Source organism: Phocoena sinus, chromosome 1 (genome assembly GCF_008692025.1).
Source record: "Phocoena sinus isolate mPhoSin1 chromosome 1, mPhoSin1.pri, whole genome shotgun sequence".
NCBI lineage: Eukaryota > Metazoa > Chordata > Mammalia > Artiodactyla > Phocoenidae > Phocoena > Phocoena sinus.
The window spans coordinates 51,274,540-51,291,669 of record NC_045763.1 but is presented as its reverse complement, the minus strand read 5'-3'; the positions used below and the strand labels follow the sequence as shown (position 1 = coordinate 51,291,669).

Sequence of the window (17,130 nt, the reverse complement as noted above, 5' to 3'; positions counted from 1 at the left end):
TTCTAATGCTTTTTTTTTCTTTATACCGTTCTGATTTTCTGACCTGTATCTTCTTCCTTCTTTCTGAAGAACTACTTTTTACCTTTCTTGTAAGGCAGATCTACTAGGAACAGATTCCCTCAATGTTTGTTTGAGAAAATCTTTACTTCTCCTTAACTTAAAAAAAAAATTAGATATTTAGGATCTCTTCTACAAAACCATTTTGGCAAATATTAAAATGTTATACAGTTCTGCATCTGTGGATTCAACCATCCATGGATTCAACCAACCAAAGATTGTGTAATGCTGTAGTATTTACTATTGAAAAAAATCTGTGTATAAGCAGACCCTTACAGTTCAAACCCATGTTGTTGCTCAAGGGTCAGCTGTACTTGCAATTTGAATATAATAATATAAGCACAAAAGACAAAATATCCACTGTTAAACAGTGATTCTCCACGACTAACTCTATTTAAATATTGTGGGTTTTATAGAAAAGGTTTTTCAGATTTTTGTCAATACTTGTAGTACGTACTTTTATTCTTCACCAAAATCTTCAAGAAATCTAAAAGGCTGATATAAAAAGCAGTTTTTTTTTTCTTCTTGGATATTCTAAAACATGTTAGCTTAGATTACCCTTTAGATTTTCAGGGCATTAAAGATATACAAATAAAGTACAGAAGAATATTTGTTAACACATTTAGATTAAGTTTGTTCACAATTATTACAGGAAGCCCTTCAACTCTCAGATAATGAGAAAAAAAAATCCTGATGGGCCAAGTTATTTCTTCCTAAAAATAATATACCACATCAATTTTTAAAATAAATCCTTGGACTTCCCTGGTGGCCCAGTGGTTAAGAATCCGCCTGCCAATGCATGGGACACAGGCTCGATACCGGGTCTGGGAAGATCCCACATGCTGCAGAGCAACTAAGCCTGTGTACCACAACTACTGAGCCCATGTGCTACAACTACTGAAGCCTGTGAGCCACGACGAAAATTAGCTCCTGCTTGCAACAACTAGAGAGAAAGCCCGTGCACAGCAACGAAGACCCAGCGCACCCAAAAATAAATAAAGTTAAATAAATAAAATAAAATAAAATAAATAAATACTTAAAAGCATTCGGAAAACATTTGTCTTTTCGTTGTCAAACAATGTATTTATGTGGTGGAAGAAGATATAAAAGACAACTAATAGAATTTTAAAATTTCAAAATAAGAAATTTTCAAATTAATAATCTATTATTGTCGTTTAGGAAATATGCCTTACTTTTAAACTCAAATTCACTTCAAGTACTTGACATATAATTTAATACCAAAAATAATCTAGCTAAAGTACTTCTTAATATTTATACAGTGTAACTTCTCTGGATAGACAGGTTTCACATAACAGTTTTCAATTAATGCTGAAAAAAATCACTTTATAGTAGTAATCACAATTCACTCATAATGAATTACCAATTTATCTAGGAATTCATGTGGCATAAGAACCAATGAAGGGACTAATCTGATAATTTCCCAGCATGCAATTAATATTCCACTTAGTTGCTTTACATGCTTTCATGTGTGTGACTTGATCGACAAAAAATATGTACACAATATCAACATTTTTCTTTTTCTTTCTTTTTTTAAGAGCAACTCAGTGATTTGGGGGATTAGTTGATACAAGACAGAGAACATAAAGGGAAAAGTATAAAGTACAAAATAACACTGAACACCAATACCAGTAATCACCTCATTATTGTTATAACTAAGGATATTATTAATTATTCACTTTTCTTTAGAACATAAAGTCAGTAACTTGAACCTGAGGTACAGACAGAGTACACACACAACCTTATACAAAATACTTTTTTAAGTCATACTACATTTTAAAATATTAGGAACCAAATACCTGTGCTGACTTGTATTTTAACTTAATGGAACAAGAAGAGAATAATATTCAACCAGGGAAGGTCATACTGATCATGGTAAAAGCTCTTAAGGTGGAAAATGTCTTTTTTTCCCTTTGTACTTACCACAGGCTATACAATGTCCTGAGTATTCATTATATGAAAAAATATTAATCACAGCTTTGAGACCTTACTTCAGAAGGAACCAAGGAGAAAGCAAATTAGGTGAAGCTTCATCTTTGTTTTCAAAGAAGTGTTCTTCTTGTAGAAGAAGTTTAGATCAGTTTATTATAAATATGTCGAAAACATTACCTTTTTAGGTAAAGTCCAGCACTTGATTTATACAAAGTCCATGAAAAGAAGTCAATAGAGATCATCTAATCTTAAATGTTACATCATCCATTCCAGCCCATGGCACAATCTCTCACTTGCAGCATTGTTTAAACGCAAACAAAACAAAACAAGACAAACAACCCCGCCCAAAAAACCCCACAGAAGACAAAAACAAACAAACAAAAAAGGGATAGAGGGAGATAACAAACCTAAATGTTCTTTGATATGGAAATGGCTAAATAAATTGTGGTGTAAAAATAGAACTAGCATGTGATCCAGGACACTTCTGGGTATTTAGCTGAATAAAATGAAAACACAGAAGTTGATGGCATCCCCATGTTGCTTGCAGCATTATTTACAATATCCGAAATATGGAAACAATCTAACACCCATCAATGGATGAATGAATAAGAAAAATGTGAGATCTATATATATTTTTTAAGGAAATCTTACCATTTGCAACAATGTGGTTGGACCTCAAGGGTATTATGCTATGTGAAATGTCAGACAGAGAAAGACAAATATTATATGATCTCACTTATATGTAGAATCTAAAAACAGAGACAAAAACAGAGCTCATAGATACAGACTGGTGGTTGCCAAAGGCCAGGAGAAGGGGATGGGTGAAACAGATGAAGGGGGTCAAAAGGTACAAATTTCCAGTAATAAAATAATCATCTGTATGTAAAGTACCGTCTGGTGACTGTAGTTAATACCGTATTGCAAATTTGAAAGTCGCTAAGAGAGTATATCTCAAAAGCGCTCATCACAAGAAAAAAATATTGTAACTGTGTATAGTATTGGCTGTTAGCTAGACCTTTTGGGTGATCATTTTGCTCAGATGAATCATTGTGCTGTACACCCAAAACTAATACAATGTTATATGTCAATTATACTCCCCCCCAAAAATTGTGGGGTAGTGATAGAACTACATAGCTGTTCAAGTGAATAAACTAAAGCCACGTGTATCAACCCAGATAGATCTCAAACACAAAGTACTGAGAAAAAAAATCTATTGTAGAATTATTTTAAAAACAGCATTTATATAAATATTAGAAACACTGCATGGATGCATAACAACTATAGTGAAACAGGAAGATGTGGACTGGAAGGATAAAAACTTAAAAACTAAGCTCTAACTAGTATCTCCCTATAGACTTTGGAAGATAGAAAAGAGACTTGAATGCTCTTTTCTTTTCTTTTTAAAGAAAGATTTTAATCAGGTTGTCTATATATATATGTTGAGAATCTGAGTGTGTGCTATACTATTCCAGTACTATGCTTCACGTTTTGAGTACCTCACAAATGGTGAGACACAGGTAGGCACACAGGATAGCATAGAAGGTTGGAACCTGGGGTCCTACACCATCTTGAGGCTTCAGAGGAAGAATCTTACTAAGCAAACCAAAAAGGACAAGGACTAAGACACCTACCTTCAATGTTCATTAAGCACCTATTAAAGACTAGCCTCAGTGCTAGAGCTTTGATGTAATGCTTCTTAAACTTCGAAAGAGTTACAAATACAGGGCCTCCTTTAAGTGTGCTGCAGACCGGTGGATTCATTTATTTACCACGTATTTGATATTAACCTCTGTCTCAGTTTCTGCAGCTGCAAGATGGAACGAAGGGTATCTGCATAAATTTGTCAGAATTAAGCAATTCATCTAAAGAAGTCTGGCATATAGTAAGCGCCCAGGAAATATCAGGTGCTGCTGTTTCCCTATTTTATTACCAGGCGCGGTTCCAGTCCTTTGGTGAGACGGTGATGATAGAAAAACACAGAGCTCAAGTGTCCGCGGCCTTCTCTGAGATGCGATGACATAAACCCAAGAGCCCCGATGGCCTCACAGAGAGACAGGCTGTCTAAGTAGCTAATAAAAACGCTTGTAGCCAGGACTTTTCCAAGACCCTTGCTGTTCTCCCAGGAATCCGGCCACAAGCATCTGGTGGGCGGCAGGCAGCTGGGAGAAGGCAGAGGGGAGTAGAGGACCGGGTGGAGGCGGGTTGGGGGCGCGGCAGGAGGCGCGGCCTGAGGAAGAGCCCAGACGGGTCATGCAGATCAGGCTTCGCGGGAGCCTAGCGGGCCAGGGTAGGGGCGCGGCGGAGTGAGGGTTGGAGGGGGGGGCGGGGCGGGGCGGGGCCGGGGGCAGGCGGGGAAGGAGGGCAGTGCTGGCAGCTTAGAGGCTGAGAGCCGCCGGGACCTTCGCTGGATCAGACCGCGGAAGAGGGAGCCGAGGTCGCCGCCATGCTCGCAGCGGTGGGCTCCCTGGCGGTTGCCTTCTGGACCGTTCTCCGTCCCCGCACTGTCCTGTTGGGGGCCGTCGCCTTTCTCTTCTTTGCTGATTTCCTCAAAAGGCGGCGCCCGAAGAACTACCCGCCGGGACCCCTCCGCCTGCCCTTCGTAGGCAACTTCTTCCATCTGGACTTTGAGAAGGGGCACCTGTCGCTTCAGAGGGTAGGAGTGGGCGAAGGTGCCAGGACCGCGTCCTGACCCTGATCTGCAGGACAAGGGCCATTCCGGGTACCGAGGGCGGGAGGCTGGGGCGGGGGTTGTGGGCTCTGAGGCTAAAGCGGGCACCCGGGTAGCTTTGAGCCTCGCTCTCCTCACCAGCAACCAGCATGATTCCACTTCTAGGGATGAAATTTTGTTAACTGTTTACTATTTAAGTGTGCCAGACACGATATGTTCTTTAAGTCATTTAATTGTGTGTCTTGTTACATATTATTGGGACATTGTATTTATAATATAATCACTTTGTATTTTTAATATTATTATCCTTGGGGGGGAAAATCCGGTACTTTCCCTCTCGGAGGCTCCGTTTCCCATGTGTGAAATGGTGATACTTCTACCTAAATCCTCACCACTTTTCAAATGAATTGCTCCCATCCCCACAAGGACTGAGCCCCTCACATTCAGCCTCCGCCCTGCAATCCACTCTCACTAAAGTAATCATTTTAAAATGTCACTCCTCTGCTTAGGCTTTCTCAAGGCTTCTTGCTGCTTCCCAGCTTTCAGACTCCTTAGGGAGCCACTTGGAAATCTTGCTGTAGCCTCTTTCCACTTCTTTATAATCATCTTCCATCAGGGCTGCCTAACTGTGGCCACTCTGAATTCCTTAGATTCCCTCCAACATCCAGCACTTTCTCAAGCGTTTTCAGCTGCTTCCCTGCCTCTCAGCACAGGTACCTTGCTGACAGACAACACTGTGATAGGTGGGTGTGAACATTAAATAAAACAGTGAATGGTCAATATTAATACAGCTTAGTGTAGGTGCCCAACAAATAATAGTTCCCGTTTCCCTAGAAATGCCTGGAGCACTTTAAACACAAGCCTATAATACAAACTCAGATTCAGATGGAGAAGGTTTTTATCACTTTCTGGGAGAAACACACATTTGGTACAGGATTAGTCTACAGAATTTTAAAGCTAGGCTCCTAAACCTGTACCCTTCTTTAATGAATGTGTTGTTTAATTTCCAATATTGGGAGATTTTCCTGTTTTCTTTCTGTTAGTGATTTCCAGTTGGAGTCCATTATGGTTAGAGGTCATATTTTGCATAATTTCAATTTTTAAAAAATATGTTATGGTTGGTTTTATGACCCAAGATACAGCACCATGCATACTTGAAAAAAATGTGAATTCTGCCATTGTTGGGTGGAGTGTTCTATATTGTATGTCAATTAGATATAATTAAATGACTGCGTTCTTTAGTCCTTCTGAACCCTTGTTGACTTCTTGTCTACTGATTCTATCAGTTACTAGGAGAGGGTTGTCAAAGTCTTCAACTGTAATTACTTGTTTTTCTATGTCTCTAGTCAGTTCTGGTAGTTTTCATTTGTGTATTTTGCAGCTCTTTTAGATGGTGTATACACATTAAAATTGTTATGTCATCTTGGTGAATTGGCTCTTTATTATGTAATGTCCCTCTTTATCTCTGGTAATTTTCTTTGCCTGAATTTTACTTCATCTGATATAATATAGCCACACCAGTTCTCTTCTGATTAGTATTTGCATAATATATGCTTCTCTATTCTTTTACTTTTAATCTACTTATACCATTTTATTTGAAATGAGTTTCTTGTAGATAACATATAGGTGGGTAATTTTTTTCATTCTGCCGATATCAGACATTTGATTGGTGAATTTAGATCATTTATATTTAATGTAATTATTGATTTGTTAAAACAAAAGTCTGCCAATTTATTATTTGTTTCCTATTTTTCACTTTGTTTTTTACTCCTCTGCTTCTCCTTTCCTGTCTTTCTGTGGGTCACTTGAACATTTTTTGAGAATTCCATTTTAATTTATCTATAGTGTTTTTGAGTATATCTCTTTGTATTGTTTTTAAGTGCTTGCTGTAAAGATTACATGCTATGCATACATAACTTATTGCAATAAGTATCAACAGTTTACCAATTTAGGTGGAATACAGACACCTTAAAACTCTTTAGGTCCTTTTACCTTCCCCTACTTTATAATATATAATTTGTCTTAAATATTACCTCTACAGACATTGAGAACCACCTCAGACAGTATTATAATTTTTCTTTTAACTGTCAAACACGATTTGTTAAATTCAAGAAGACAAGATTAGTCTATAGTATTTACCCATTTATTTACCCTTTCTGTTACTCTTTCTTTCCTAACTGAAGAACTTTCTTTAGCTATTCTTTTAGAACTGGTCTGCTGGCAAAAAAATTCTCTTAGCTTTCCTTCATCTAAGAATGTTTTATTTCACCTTCTTTTCTTCTGGTAGAAATCAGAATTCTATATCACTGGATATAGAATTCTAGGTTGACAGTTTCTTTTATTAAACCCTTGAAAATGTTGTGCTACTTCTTTCTGGCATCTCTAGTTCCTGATGAGAAATCTGCTGTAATTTGAATTGTTGTTCCCCATGAGTAATGAGTTGTTTTCCTCTGCATGCTTTCAAGAAGTTTTCTTTGTTTTTATTGGTTTCAGAGATTTGATTGCATGTCTTGGTGTTGAATTCTTTGGATTTATTGGGTTCACTCACAACTTCTTGAATCTGTAGGTTTTTCTAGTACCAAATTTGAGAATTTTTCAGCCATTATTTCTTCAAATATTTTTTCAAGTCCATGTTTTTTTCCTTTCCTTCTGGTACTCTTTGGCACTGATTGCACAACTGACAGATCTTTTGTTATTCTAATATCAGTCCCTGAAGCTCAGTTGTTTTATCTTTTCTCAATCTATTTTCTCTGTGTTGTTCAGATTGGATACTTTCTATTGATGTCTTCAATTTCACTGATTATCCTGTCATTACCACTCCGCTACTGAGTTGCTCTATTGAGTTTTTTGTTTACATTATTGTATTTTTCAGTTCTAAAATTTCTCTTTGGTTCTTATGTATATTTTCTAGTTCTTTGTTAAGATTTTCTATTTAAAATTTTTTTGAGAGTATAATTGTTTATCGAAACATTTTCAATAGCTGTTTTAAAATCTTTATCCTGTAATTCCAACATCTTTATCATCTCAGTATTAGTTTCAACTCATTCAATTTGAGATTTCTCTGGTTCTTGGTAACATGAGTAATTTTGGACTATATTCTGGACATTTGGTGTATTTTGTTATGTGACTCTGGACTCTATGTAAATCTTTTATTTTAGCAGATAGTCAATCTGTTGATATTCAGAATGTTCACTTTTGTGGATTGTGGTTCAAATGTCAATTTAGGTTATAAAGTCTTTGCAATACTATACTGGTCTACCCCACTTATGTGTTGTCCACCCCCATAGGACTCCAACCCACATTCTCATCAGTGCAGGCTGGAGAGAATGAGGATGGGGACAAAAGATTGGGGCCCCTCTGAGTAGGGTAGCCTGAGGAGGGAAGTCAGTAATCTAACCATATCATCTCCATGGGATACAGGTGCCTCCTTATTTCTGTGGAGTGGTAGAAATCAGAATTTTGCCCACTGACTACTTCAAGGAGTCTCTTTACTGCAGTTCAGGGGTGATAGTCACAATTCAGCTCATAGAGTCAGCAGGGAAGGGGCACCGCCTTATTGCAAAGGTAGGATGAAGGCAAGTTTCCATGCATCTTCTTCACTGCTGTAGCCCCTCATTAGGATGTGGGAGGGTCACATCTCTTATGGTATTTGTCTCCAGAAAAGGAAGGTAGAAAGGTTGAAATGTTCTGTCCTGGTGGACCACCCTTTATCTGGTCCTTTGACTACAGAGAACAGGGTTTTATTGGTGTTACTTTTTGTATGTGTCAGTATCATGATGATGAGGAGGAGTAAAATGGGATGCTTTTACTCACTCTTGTCTGGAATCAGAAACTTTGTCTGTGCCCTTGTTTTACCATTAAGATAGATATGACTAAATAGGTTACATGATTTGCCTCATGTCATAAAACTGGCCAGGGATGAAACTGAGGCTAGGGTCTTATCTCTGGCCCAAAGATTTTTCACCAGAAGTGTTAAATTTTATTTTATATAGGTTTGCAATGAAATATTTTTGGCTGTAAAAAAAATGGAGTTAAATGGTGTGATTTAGTTGTAATTAAATTTACATTCCAGCAATTTGGAAACATTAAGTACCTATCATTAACTACCTATCATTGCCTATTTATCTATCTTTACTTACCTGTCATTACCTATCAGCTATAACATTAAACAAGGACTTGGACGCAGGACTATTTGACTCATATACCTATTCTTTGACTTATGCTACCTGACTTTTCACGATGTAGTTAGAGGATAATTGACTTATCCAGGGGTTCATTTATCCAACAGACATTTATGAAGTGCTTATTATGTGACAGGCACAGTACAAGACAGTGTATGATGAAATGTGTGTATAAACTTTTGGTAACCAAATGAGATATCATGAGGTGGGATCACTGTGAATGGGAAGCCCTGGGGATAACCTCTATAGAATGTTGAAATAAATTTGGCTGAACTGGAAATAAATGTTAGGCAAATGGTTATATGGAGTAAAGTGGACAGGAGATTTTTAAATGGGAGGAAGTGACATGAGCTAAAACAAAGTGAGAGGGCCGTGAAGAAACTGACCTATTTGTATGGCATGATGGGAACCATGAACCATTCTTGTTTTCCCCTTTTTTTCTAAACTTCCTCTACCACAGCTATATGTGCATGTATTTAAATAAGAGAAAATCTTATTGGACTAAAGTGGGAGAATGGTAGATAAGGTGGATAAATGTATTATGAGGATATACATTAAGCTGCTTGTAATAAAAAGGCCCCAAAATACAGTGGTGTAAAAAAAGAGTGAAATTTATTTCTCTCTCAGAAGTGAGTTCAGATGTAGGCAGGAAGACCAGGGTAGGAAAGCTGCTTTGTAACACAAGGTCATCCAGAAACCCCAGTTCCTTCTATCATGTTGCTCTCGTCCTACAACATCTTCATGTATGAGTTCCAGTCCATGGAACGGGGAAAGGAGCAGGTGGTGAGAAGCAACTTTCCTTTAAGGACATGACCCAGAAGATGCACACATCACCACTGCTTACGTCCCATTGGCCACACCTGGAGAAGCTGAGAAATGTGGTTTTGATTGGAAAGTCATGTGGCCAGCTAATATTTAGGGAGCTTCATCACTCAGAAGGAGAGAGAGAGAATATCTTCATGCTTTCAGTTAAGGATGAGACATACAGAGAGAGTTAGGAAGAGCCCAACTTTATGACCACCAGCTAGGCACTAAATCTCTGTGCTTCTTTTTCTGAAAACAAAGAATACATTGTAGGGTTATTATAAGAATCAAACAAGTTTATGAATATCAGTTTACTGCCAGGGTGCCTAGCACATATTTGATGCTTCTTTCTATATCTACTACCCTCCTCCTTTCTTCAAAAATTTATAGTAACAAACTCAAGGAAAAGCCAGTTGAGGTTGCATACCTTGTCTGGCCTGATTGCTGCACGGGCTGCATTAATCCACTCTCTGTCCACTTCCCCTCCATTCCTTTGTCCAGATCTAACCAGAGTCCTTTTGCTAAAATATACTCCCAAATATGTCAATAACAATAAATAATTTTATTATTTATTTTAGTATTATGGTTACTTATCACCACCATCCCAACGATGGGAATTAGTAATATCCCCCATTTTATAGATTTGGAAACTGGGACACAGAGAAGTTAAATAACTTGACCAAAAATCACATAGAAAGTGAAAGCAGAAGCTGGATATAAATGGATTTGTATGACTTCAAAAATCCAAGTTCTTAAGCACTCACTGCCCTTACCTCTCCTATTCAGTTTTCTAGTTGCAAACAAAACAAGATCCAAAATATTTCACTTGACATTTGTATATCCTTGGTCTAGCTCACAGTACCTTGTCAGGCTTGTTTCCCCTCTCTGTACACAAATGAGAAGGTATTTTTTCCCAGAAACCTATCCTAGCCTTTGGTCCCCTTATGTGCTTCCTGCTTTCCCCCATTTAATAAGTTATTGTACAGAATGGTAATAATAAGAACTGGTTACCTATCTGTACGCTCCATTAGATTGGGGGCATCTTAAGATTAAGGACCTGTACCTCCAGCACCCGGCCTTGACCAACCACAGGGTTAGTGCTCTCTAATGAACTTGTACTGCAGTCAGAAAACAGCTCACTTGTTCCTGAAAGCCCACATTTTCCTGTCTTTGCATTGGTGTATGCTATTCCCACAGCCTAAAATCTTTGCCTTCACAACACATATCCTTTTGCAGGTACCCACACCTTCATTTACAATCTGGTCCAAATATCAGCTCCTCTTAGAAGCTTTCTCCCGTACCTGGAGTGGAATTCTTCTCTTCTTTCAATAGCGTCATGCCCCTTGCTTCAGCATTATAGCATGTATCATCTTCCACTGTGCGTTAGTTTTTTTCTGTAGTCAGCCTTCCCCGAGAGGCTTTGACACTTCAGGAAAACACCATAGCGTATTGATCTCTGTATTGCCCTCACATATAACATAGCAACGTCAGAAGGTGCCTGACAACTGAATTTGATTTCCACAGGCTGTTCCCAGAAACCTAGCATAACCCCAAGAACTACCAGTGAGACCAGTATTCTTAGCAGGAGTTCAGAGACCCCAGGGGACTGGTGAACTGCATTTATGCATAAATGTATTCATGTGTACAGGGTTTTGCTTTACCAGATCCATGACATACTAGATTTTTGAAGGATTTTATGACTTAAAAAGTGTAAGAAGTGTTATGAAGCTTTATTCCCTATGTCCTTGGGTTTCTTTTTGGTGCTTTATTGGATAGAAACGCTTTGTAACTATAAAAGCAATACAAATACATTGAGTGACACATTTTAAAATACAGTTTAGCAAGTGAGAGAGAATCTTAGCTCCTTGAGCACAGAGCTCAGTGCTGGTGAGTGTTCAGAGGAACAGACCCTCTCACCTACTGCTAGTGGGAATAAGAATTGATATACTCTTCCTTTTTTCCTTTTTATGTTTTCCTGTCTTTGTTCTGTTGGCTTTTGAGTTTAAGAACTCAAATTAAGTAGAGTCTTCCTCAACTTTATATCTCGTGGTTCAGTCTCTTGTCTCACTAACTCACCACTTCTAATTTTTTTTATTCTAAACATTTATTTTACTCTACTTTATTATTTAAGTGCTTCATCTTACATTTGGAATACTTATCGTTCATATGAAATTTCCTGTAACCTATTACTTTTATTTTCCTTTTATAGCTACTGTGCTATTCCTTTTCTCTTGATCTTTCTATTTTCATTTCTCATTTTAAGCCTGTTTTAGCCTCCTGAACCATCTTTTTTTTTAATTGAAGCATGGTTGATTTACAATGCTATGTTAATTTCTACTGTACAGCAAAGTGATTCAGTTATACATATATACAGATTCTTTGTTATACTATTTTCCATTATGGTTTATCACAGGATATTGAATATTGTTCCCTGTGCTATACAGTAGGACCTTGTTGTTTATCCATCCTATTCATAATAGTTTGCATCTGCTAACCCCAAACTCCCATACCATCCCTCTCCCACACCCTGCCTTAGCAACATGTCTGTTCTCTGTGTCTGTGAGTCTGTTTCTGTTTCGTAGATAAGTTCGTTGTGTCATATTTTAGATTCCACAAGTAATATCATATGGTATTTGTCATTCTCTTTCTGACTTACTTCACTTAGTACGATAATCTCTAGGTCCATCCATGTTGCCACAAATGGCATTATTTCATTCTTTTTATGGCTGAGTAATACTCCATTGTACATATGCACCATATCTTCTTTATCCATTCATCTGTCGGTGGACGTTTAGGTTGTTTCCATGTCTTGGCAATTGTGAATAGAGCTGCTATGAACATAGGGGTACATGCATCTTTCTGAATTATAGTTTCGTCCAGGTATATGCCAAGCAGTGGGATTGTTGGGTCATATGGCAACACTATTTTTAGTCTTTTTGAGGAACCTCCATACTGTTTTCCATAGTGGCTGTACCTTCTTACATCCCCACCAATAGTGTAGGAGACTGAACAACCTTATTTTTAACCTCTTTTTTTTCCCTTACACTGTCTTTTTCTTAAGAACTTGTTTGTTTTTGTACATCAAAATGTATTCTCTACCTTACAAAGTCTTCTCAGATGACACTGGGACTTACATTTACCTCCAAGTAAAGCCATTGGCACAGTGACTGGCATGGTTACTTAAGAATTGGTAGACATCACCACCGTTGGTACCAGGGCTGCAGGAGGTCCTTTGATGTATCCATGTTTACACAGTTGATCATGCCATAAAAATGTTTCATGTAGCTCTGTCAGACTAGAAATATACGTGGGCAGAGAGTTGGTAAGAGGTGAAACTCTGTAGAAGTTCATTTCAGTAAACACTACTGGAGTGCCAAGTCCCCTCCAAGAACAAGCTGAGATTCCAGGTTGTATACATTGTCAGTTAAGAGTCCTTTAGCTTAACCTGAGATTTTCAGCCATTCCAAAAGTATTTTTTACTGTATATTCTGAAATAGTCAAGAAATCCTTCCTGTAAAACCTAAGAAGTTCATCCAGGCATTCAGCATGATGAAATAAAAAGTCTTGATTTATGCAGACCCATTCCTGCCATTTGTTAGAACAAGACGTGCACTTTTAGAGGCAGACCAGACTAAGATGGAATCTTGGTTCTGCTCTTTCTAATAAGACAGACTTCCTGTGCTAGTGATGAACAAACATGGATGGAAGACTGTAGACCAACAAGACAATGGAAGGATGGAGTTCAGGCTTGGTCTTTAATATGGGAGCAGGGTGGTGAAATGAGACTAAATCCATGGTATTTGCTCTGAAGGGATGACACAGTCCAGGGAGCTTGAGGTGACATGGGAGAGCATAAGTGCATGGCAGCTGGGGAGGTGGGGCCACAGATACCTGGAGGAAATGAGCACTTCTGTTTGATACCACAGCCTTAGTAAGACACAGCCCTGCAGTCTGCAGGAATGGGCAGGTCTACTTAGATTCCTCTCTTGAGTAAGCATGTCAGGGAAGACTTTGATTTATGACCCTTGACTGCGGTCCAAGCCATATTTGCACATACCTGAACATTTGTGTACACCCCTGACACACCCACACACTCTTTCATTCTCTCTGTCTCACTCTTCCCCTCCCAGCTCCCTTACCCTCATTCTCACATTCATTCTGTCACATCCACTAAACTCTAAAGTCCAAGCACCGTCTCGGGTTCATGGCTTTGTTCTTAAATCTTACATAATGCTTGGCAAATTTCACCAACATCCAATAGCTTTGTCACCTTGGCTAAGTTACTTCTGCTAGGACTCATTTTTCTTACTGAAAGACAAGGAAAATCATTACTACCATAGGGTAGTTGTGAGGTTAATGAAATAAAATGTGAAAGGTGCTTATCATGGCACCCAGTGGACGTGGTTGTCTGTGACCACCAGCTCCTGTCTCTCGCACATCATCCCTGTGCTCTTGTCCTGTCTGTCACATGAGCAAGTGCTTCCATATCCCTTTGCACACAGAGCTCATTCATTCCCCAGAGGCTCGAGTGGCTGTCTGCCAGGTACCAGGGAACAAAGTGCCTTTCACATCGCTGCTCTCATTCTTCTTCACAGAACCCTTTGAGGGAAGAATAATTTTCTCCTTTTATAGCTGAGGCTCCAAACAAGTGAGGCAACTTTCCCTGGAGCTCACAGCTAGTCAACCATAGAGTTAAGATTTGCACATGGCTCCAGAACTAGTGTGCTCTTCTCCATACCTGGTCCCAGCCCTATAATGAATTTTCTGTCACCTAGAACATGTTGAGGAAGGGGACATTCTCTCCTGGTTAAACAGATATGATTTACTAAGAAGTCCACATTCACTAAACATATCTCAGCCTTCTCTGGTGAGTCACATGTATGAATTCTCTCCCTTCACTAGATTTTAAGATGCTTGCAGTTAAAGACCTTGTTTATTTTGTTAAACGTTTAGGCCTTATTCTCAGGACTAAGGGTGGATACTCACTCAATTCGAGGAAGTTGAACATATGAATGAATGTTTATAAGGAATGTCTATGTCCTGTAGTGGATTCAGCCCGAGTCTAGTTGAGAGGAGGAGAAATGGAAACAGGTAGAAACATCCCCATCAGACCATCAGACCTAAGTGCACACAGAGGTGTGCACACGGACACCCCCTCCCCCCATCCAAGCTCCCACAGCTACACAAACCCTCTATTCCTGGACACACAGACATGTGCATATTCTGTGACTATTTTACTATTTTTCAGTTTGTGAAGAAATATGGGAACCTTTTTAGCCTGGAATTCGGTGACTTGCCTTCAGTTATTATAACTGGATTGCCCTTAATCAAAGAAGTCCTTGTCCACCAGGAGCAAAAGTTTTTGAACCGCCCTATAACCCCTATTCGAGAACGTGTTTTTAAGAAAAATGGTAAGTTTCTTGACTAATATAAGATGTGTATGTTTGATATTCTTGTAGTCTGTGAAAGGTACATTTGTGACTGTAATTCTCCAACACTCCCAGTTATCAGGCCCATCATAAAATTCCTGCCCCTAAAAGAAGCTGAGTGGGACTTCCCTGGTGGCGTAGTGGTTGAGAGTCCGCCTGCCGATACAGGGGACACGGGTTCGTGTCCCGGTCCGGGAGGATCCCGCGTGCTGCGGAGCGGCTGGGCCCGTGGGCCGTGGCCACTGGGCCTGTGCGTCCGGAGCCTGTGCTCCGCGGCGGGAGAGGCCACGGCAGTGAGAGGCCCGCGTACCGGAAAAAAAAAAAAAAAAAAAAAAGTATTTCAAAGAAGCTGAGTGGCCACATTTCCCTGTTACAGACACCCCCTCAGGGAACCTGGCAGGGTTAGCCCTAATGTCAGGGATTTGAGAGAAGCTGCATCACCTGCATGAACTCACTCTGGCAGCTCTAATTAGTAAGTATTCACATCACTCAGTGCTGTGATGTGTTTTTTAAGAAAGGCAATGCGTTCTCGCTCTCTCTTTCTGCTGTCCCATTCAGATCTCTTCCCTAGGAAAATGGATGTGGATCTGCTTCCTCCTGCTGATTATGTAATCCCTTCTTGCCTCTAGTTCCTTATGCTGTATTATTAAGGCTGTGCCCCACAAGGTATCTTAACCCTTCCATCTATATTAGAAGAGTTTGGCGGGAACACTTAAAATGATCATTAAATAAACGAACACATTTAAAAATCTAAATGAAAGACTCAGATTTATTCTTCTACCAAAGCACCATATTTTTCAGGTGCTTCTCAATTCCTCTTTGAAATATTTCATCCATTAACTCTACATCCATTCACTCTATTTATTATCAGCCATGTGAAGCCCAGTGCTAGGCACCAGTGCCAGAGCAGTGAGGAGAATGACAAAATCCTGTTCTTCTGTAACTTACATTCCATTCATGAAAATAATATCAATTACTCTAATAATTTCAGACCGTAACTGTTATGAAGATAAGAGCGTGGTGCACTTCTTAGGTGTATCTAATCTAATTCAGAGACTCAGGAAGAGCTAATGTAAGTAAATGACAAATGTGAAGAAGCAATCAGTCAGAGGGAATAGAGTATGAAAAGTCTCTGAGGTGGGAAGAACGACAGTGAACTGAGGAACTGAAAAGTGGCCAGTGTGGGAAGCACAGGGATTAAACGGAGATAATTAAATGGAGATGAAGGTGCTGAGTTTGGCCAGGAGTAGTTCATGCATCTCCTTGTTAAGGATGTTGCTTTTTATTCCTAATAATAATGAAAGCTCTTGAACGGTTTCAGTAGAGAAAGGAATCATCGTACTTACATGGTACATTTTCAAGACTTCTTCAGGCTGCAATGTTAAGAAGGGAATAAAGGGAGCAAGAAACTGTTGCAGCATTTTAGGTTAGAGAAGGTGGTGGCTTGGACTAGGGAGATGGCGAGAAATGACAGTACAGTAGGTTAGACCAGGAGAGTGGCCGTGAAGATATATGGATTTAAGATATTCAGGAGGCAAATCCAATAAGACATGATGACCTAGACAGAGAGAGAATGAGGTATTGAGGTAGATACCCAAATGGGTAGGTAAAGGAAAGGAGGAATATTTGGAGGAGGGCAAGGTGTTGGCTGGCCTGGGTGGGGAGTTGTATATGGAGCAATCATGAATTCAGTCGTAGAAATGCTGAGTTTGAAATGCCTTTAAATCAGCAGAGTCAAACAGACACTGGTATGTATGTCTGGAGCTGAGGGACAGAAAGAGCTAATGAGATTTTCCCGAAAATGGAGCATAGATAAGGGGAGAAGAGGCTTGCAGAACTTGAATGGAGAACTGGATCATTTTGAAATATAATAGAAGGTGAATTAACAAAAGATATGGTAAGTTCTCTGCAGTCAGAGAATTAGGAGGAAAATTGGAGAGTGTCACGTCCTGGGAAAAGAGAGAAGAAAGAAGTGTCTCATGCTGCTGACACATCAAGATGAGGTTGAAAAGGATCCTGGACTGGACAGCAGGGAAGGCCA

General features: G+C 39.3%; 1 protein-coding gene across 3 annotated transcripts in view; it reads left to right on the top strand.

The window, feature by feature from the left end:
- The first annotated feature begins 4,404 nt into the window (after positions 1-4,404).
- The window catches only part of LOC116764420 (cytochrome P450 2J2), an 80,783-nt gene continuing 68,057 nt past the window's right edge, over positions 4,405-17,130 (top strand). For 2 of the 3 annotated variants that reach the window (XR_004352879.1, XM_032653042.1), the window contains exons 1-2: positions 4,440-4,660; positions 14,909-15,071. Coding sequence is in view for 2 of the 3 variants with exons in the window: in XM_032653042.1 (XP_032508933.1) it covers positions 4,451-4,660; positions 14,909-15,071 (373 nt within the window). In the remaining variant the exon portion in view is untranslated. Of the gene's footprint in view, positions 4,661-14,908; positions 15,072-17,130 lie in introns of all 3 variants that reach the window. The other variant, XM_032653031.1, reaches the window with a different exon arrangement.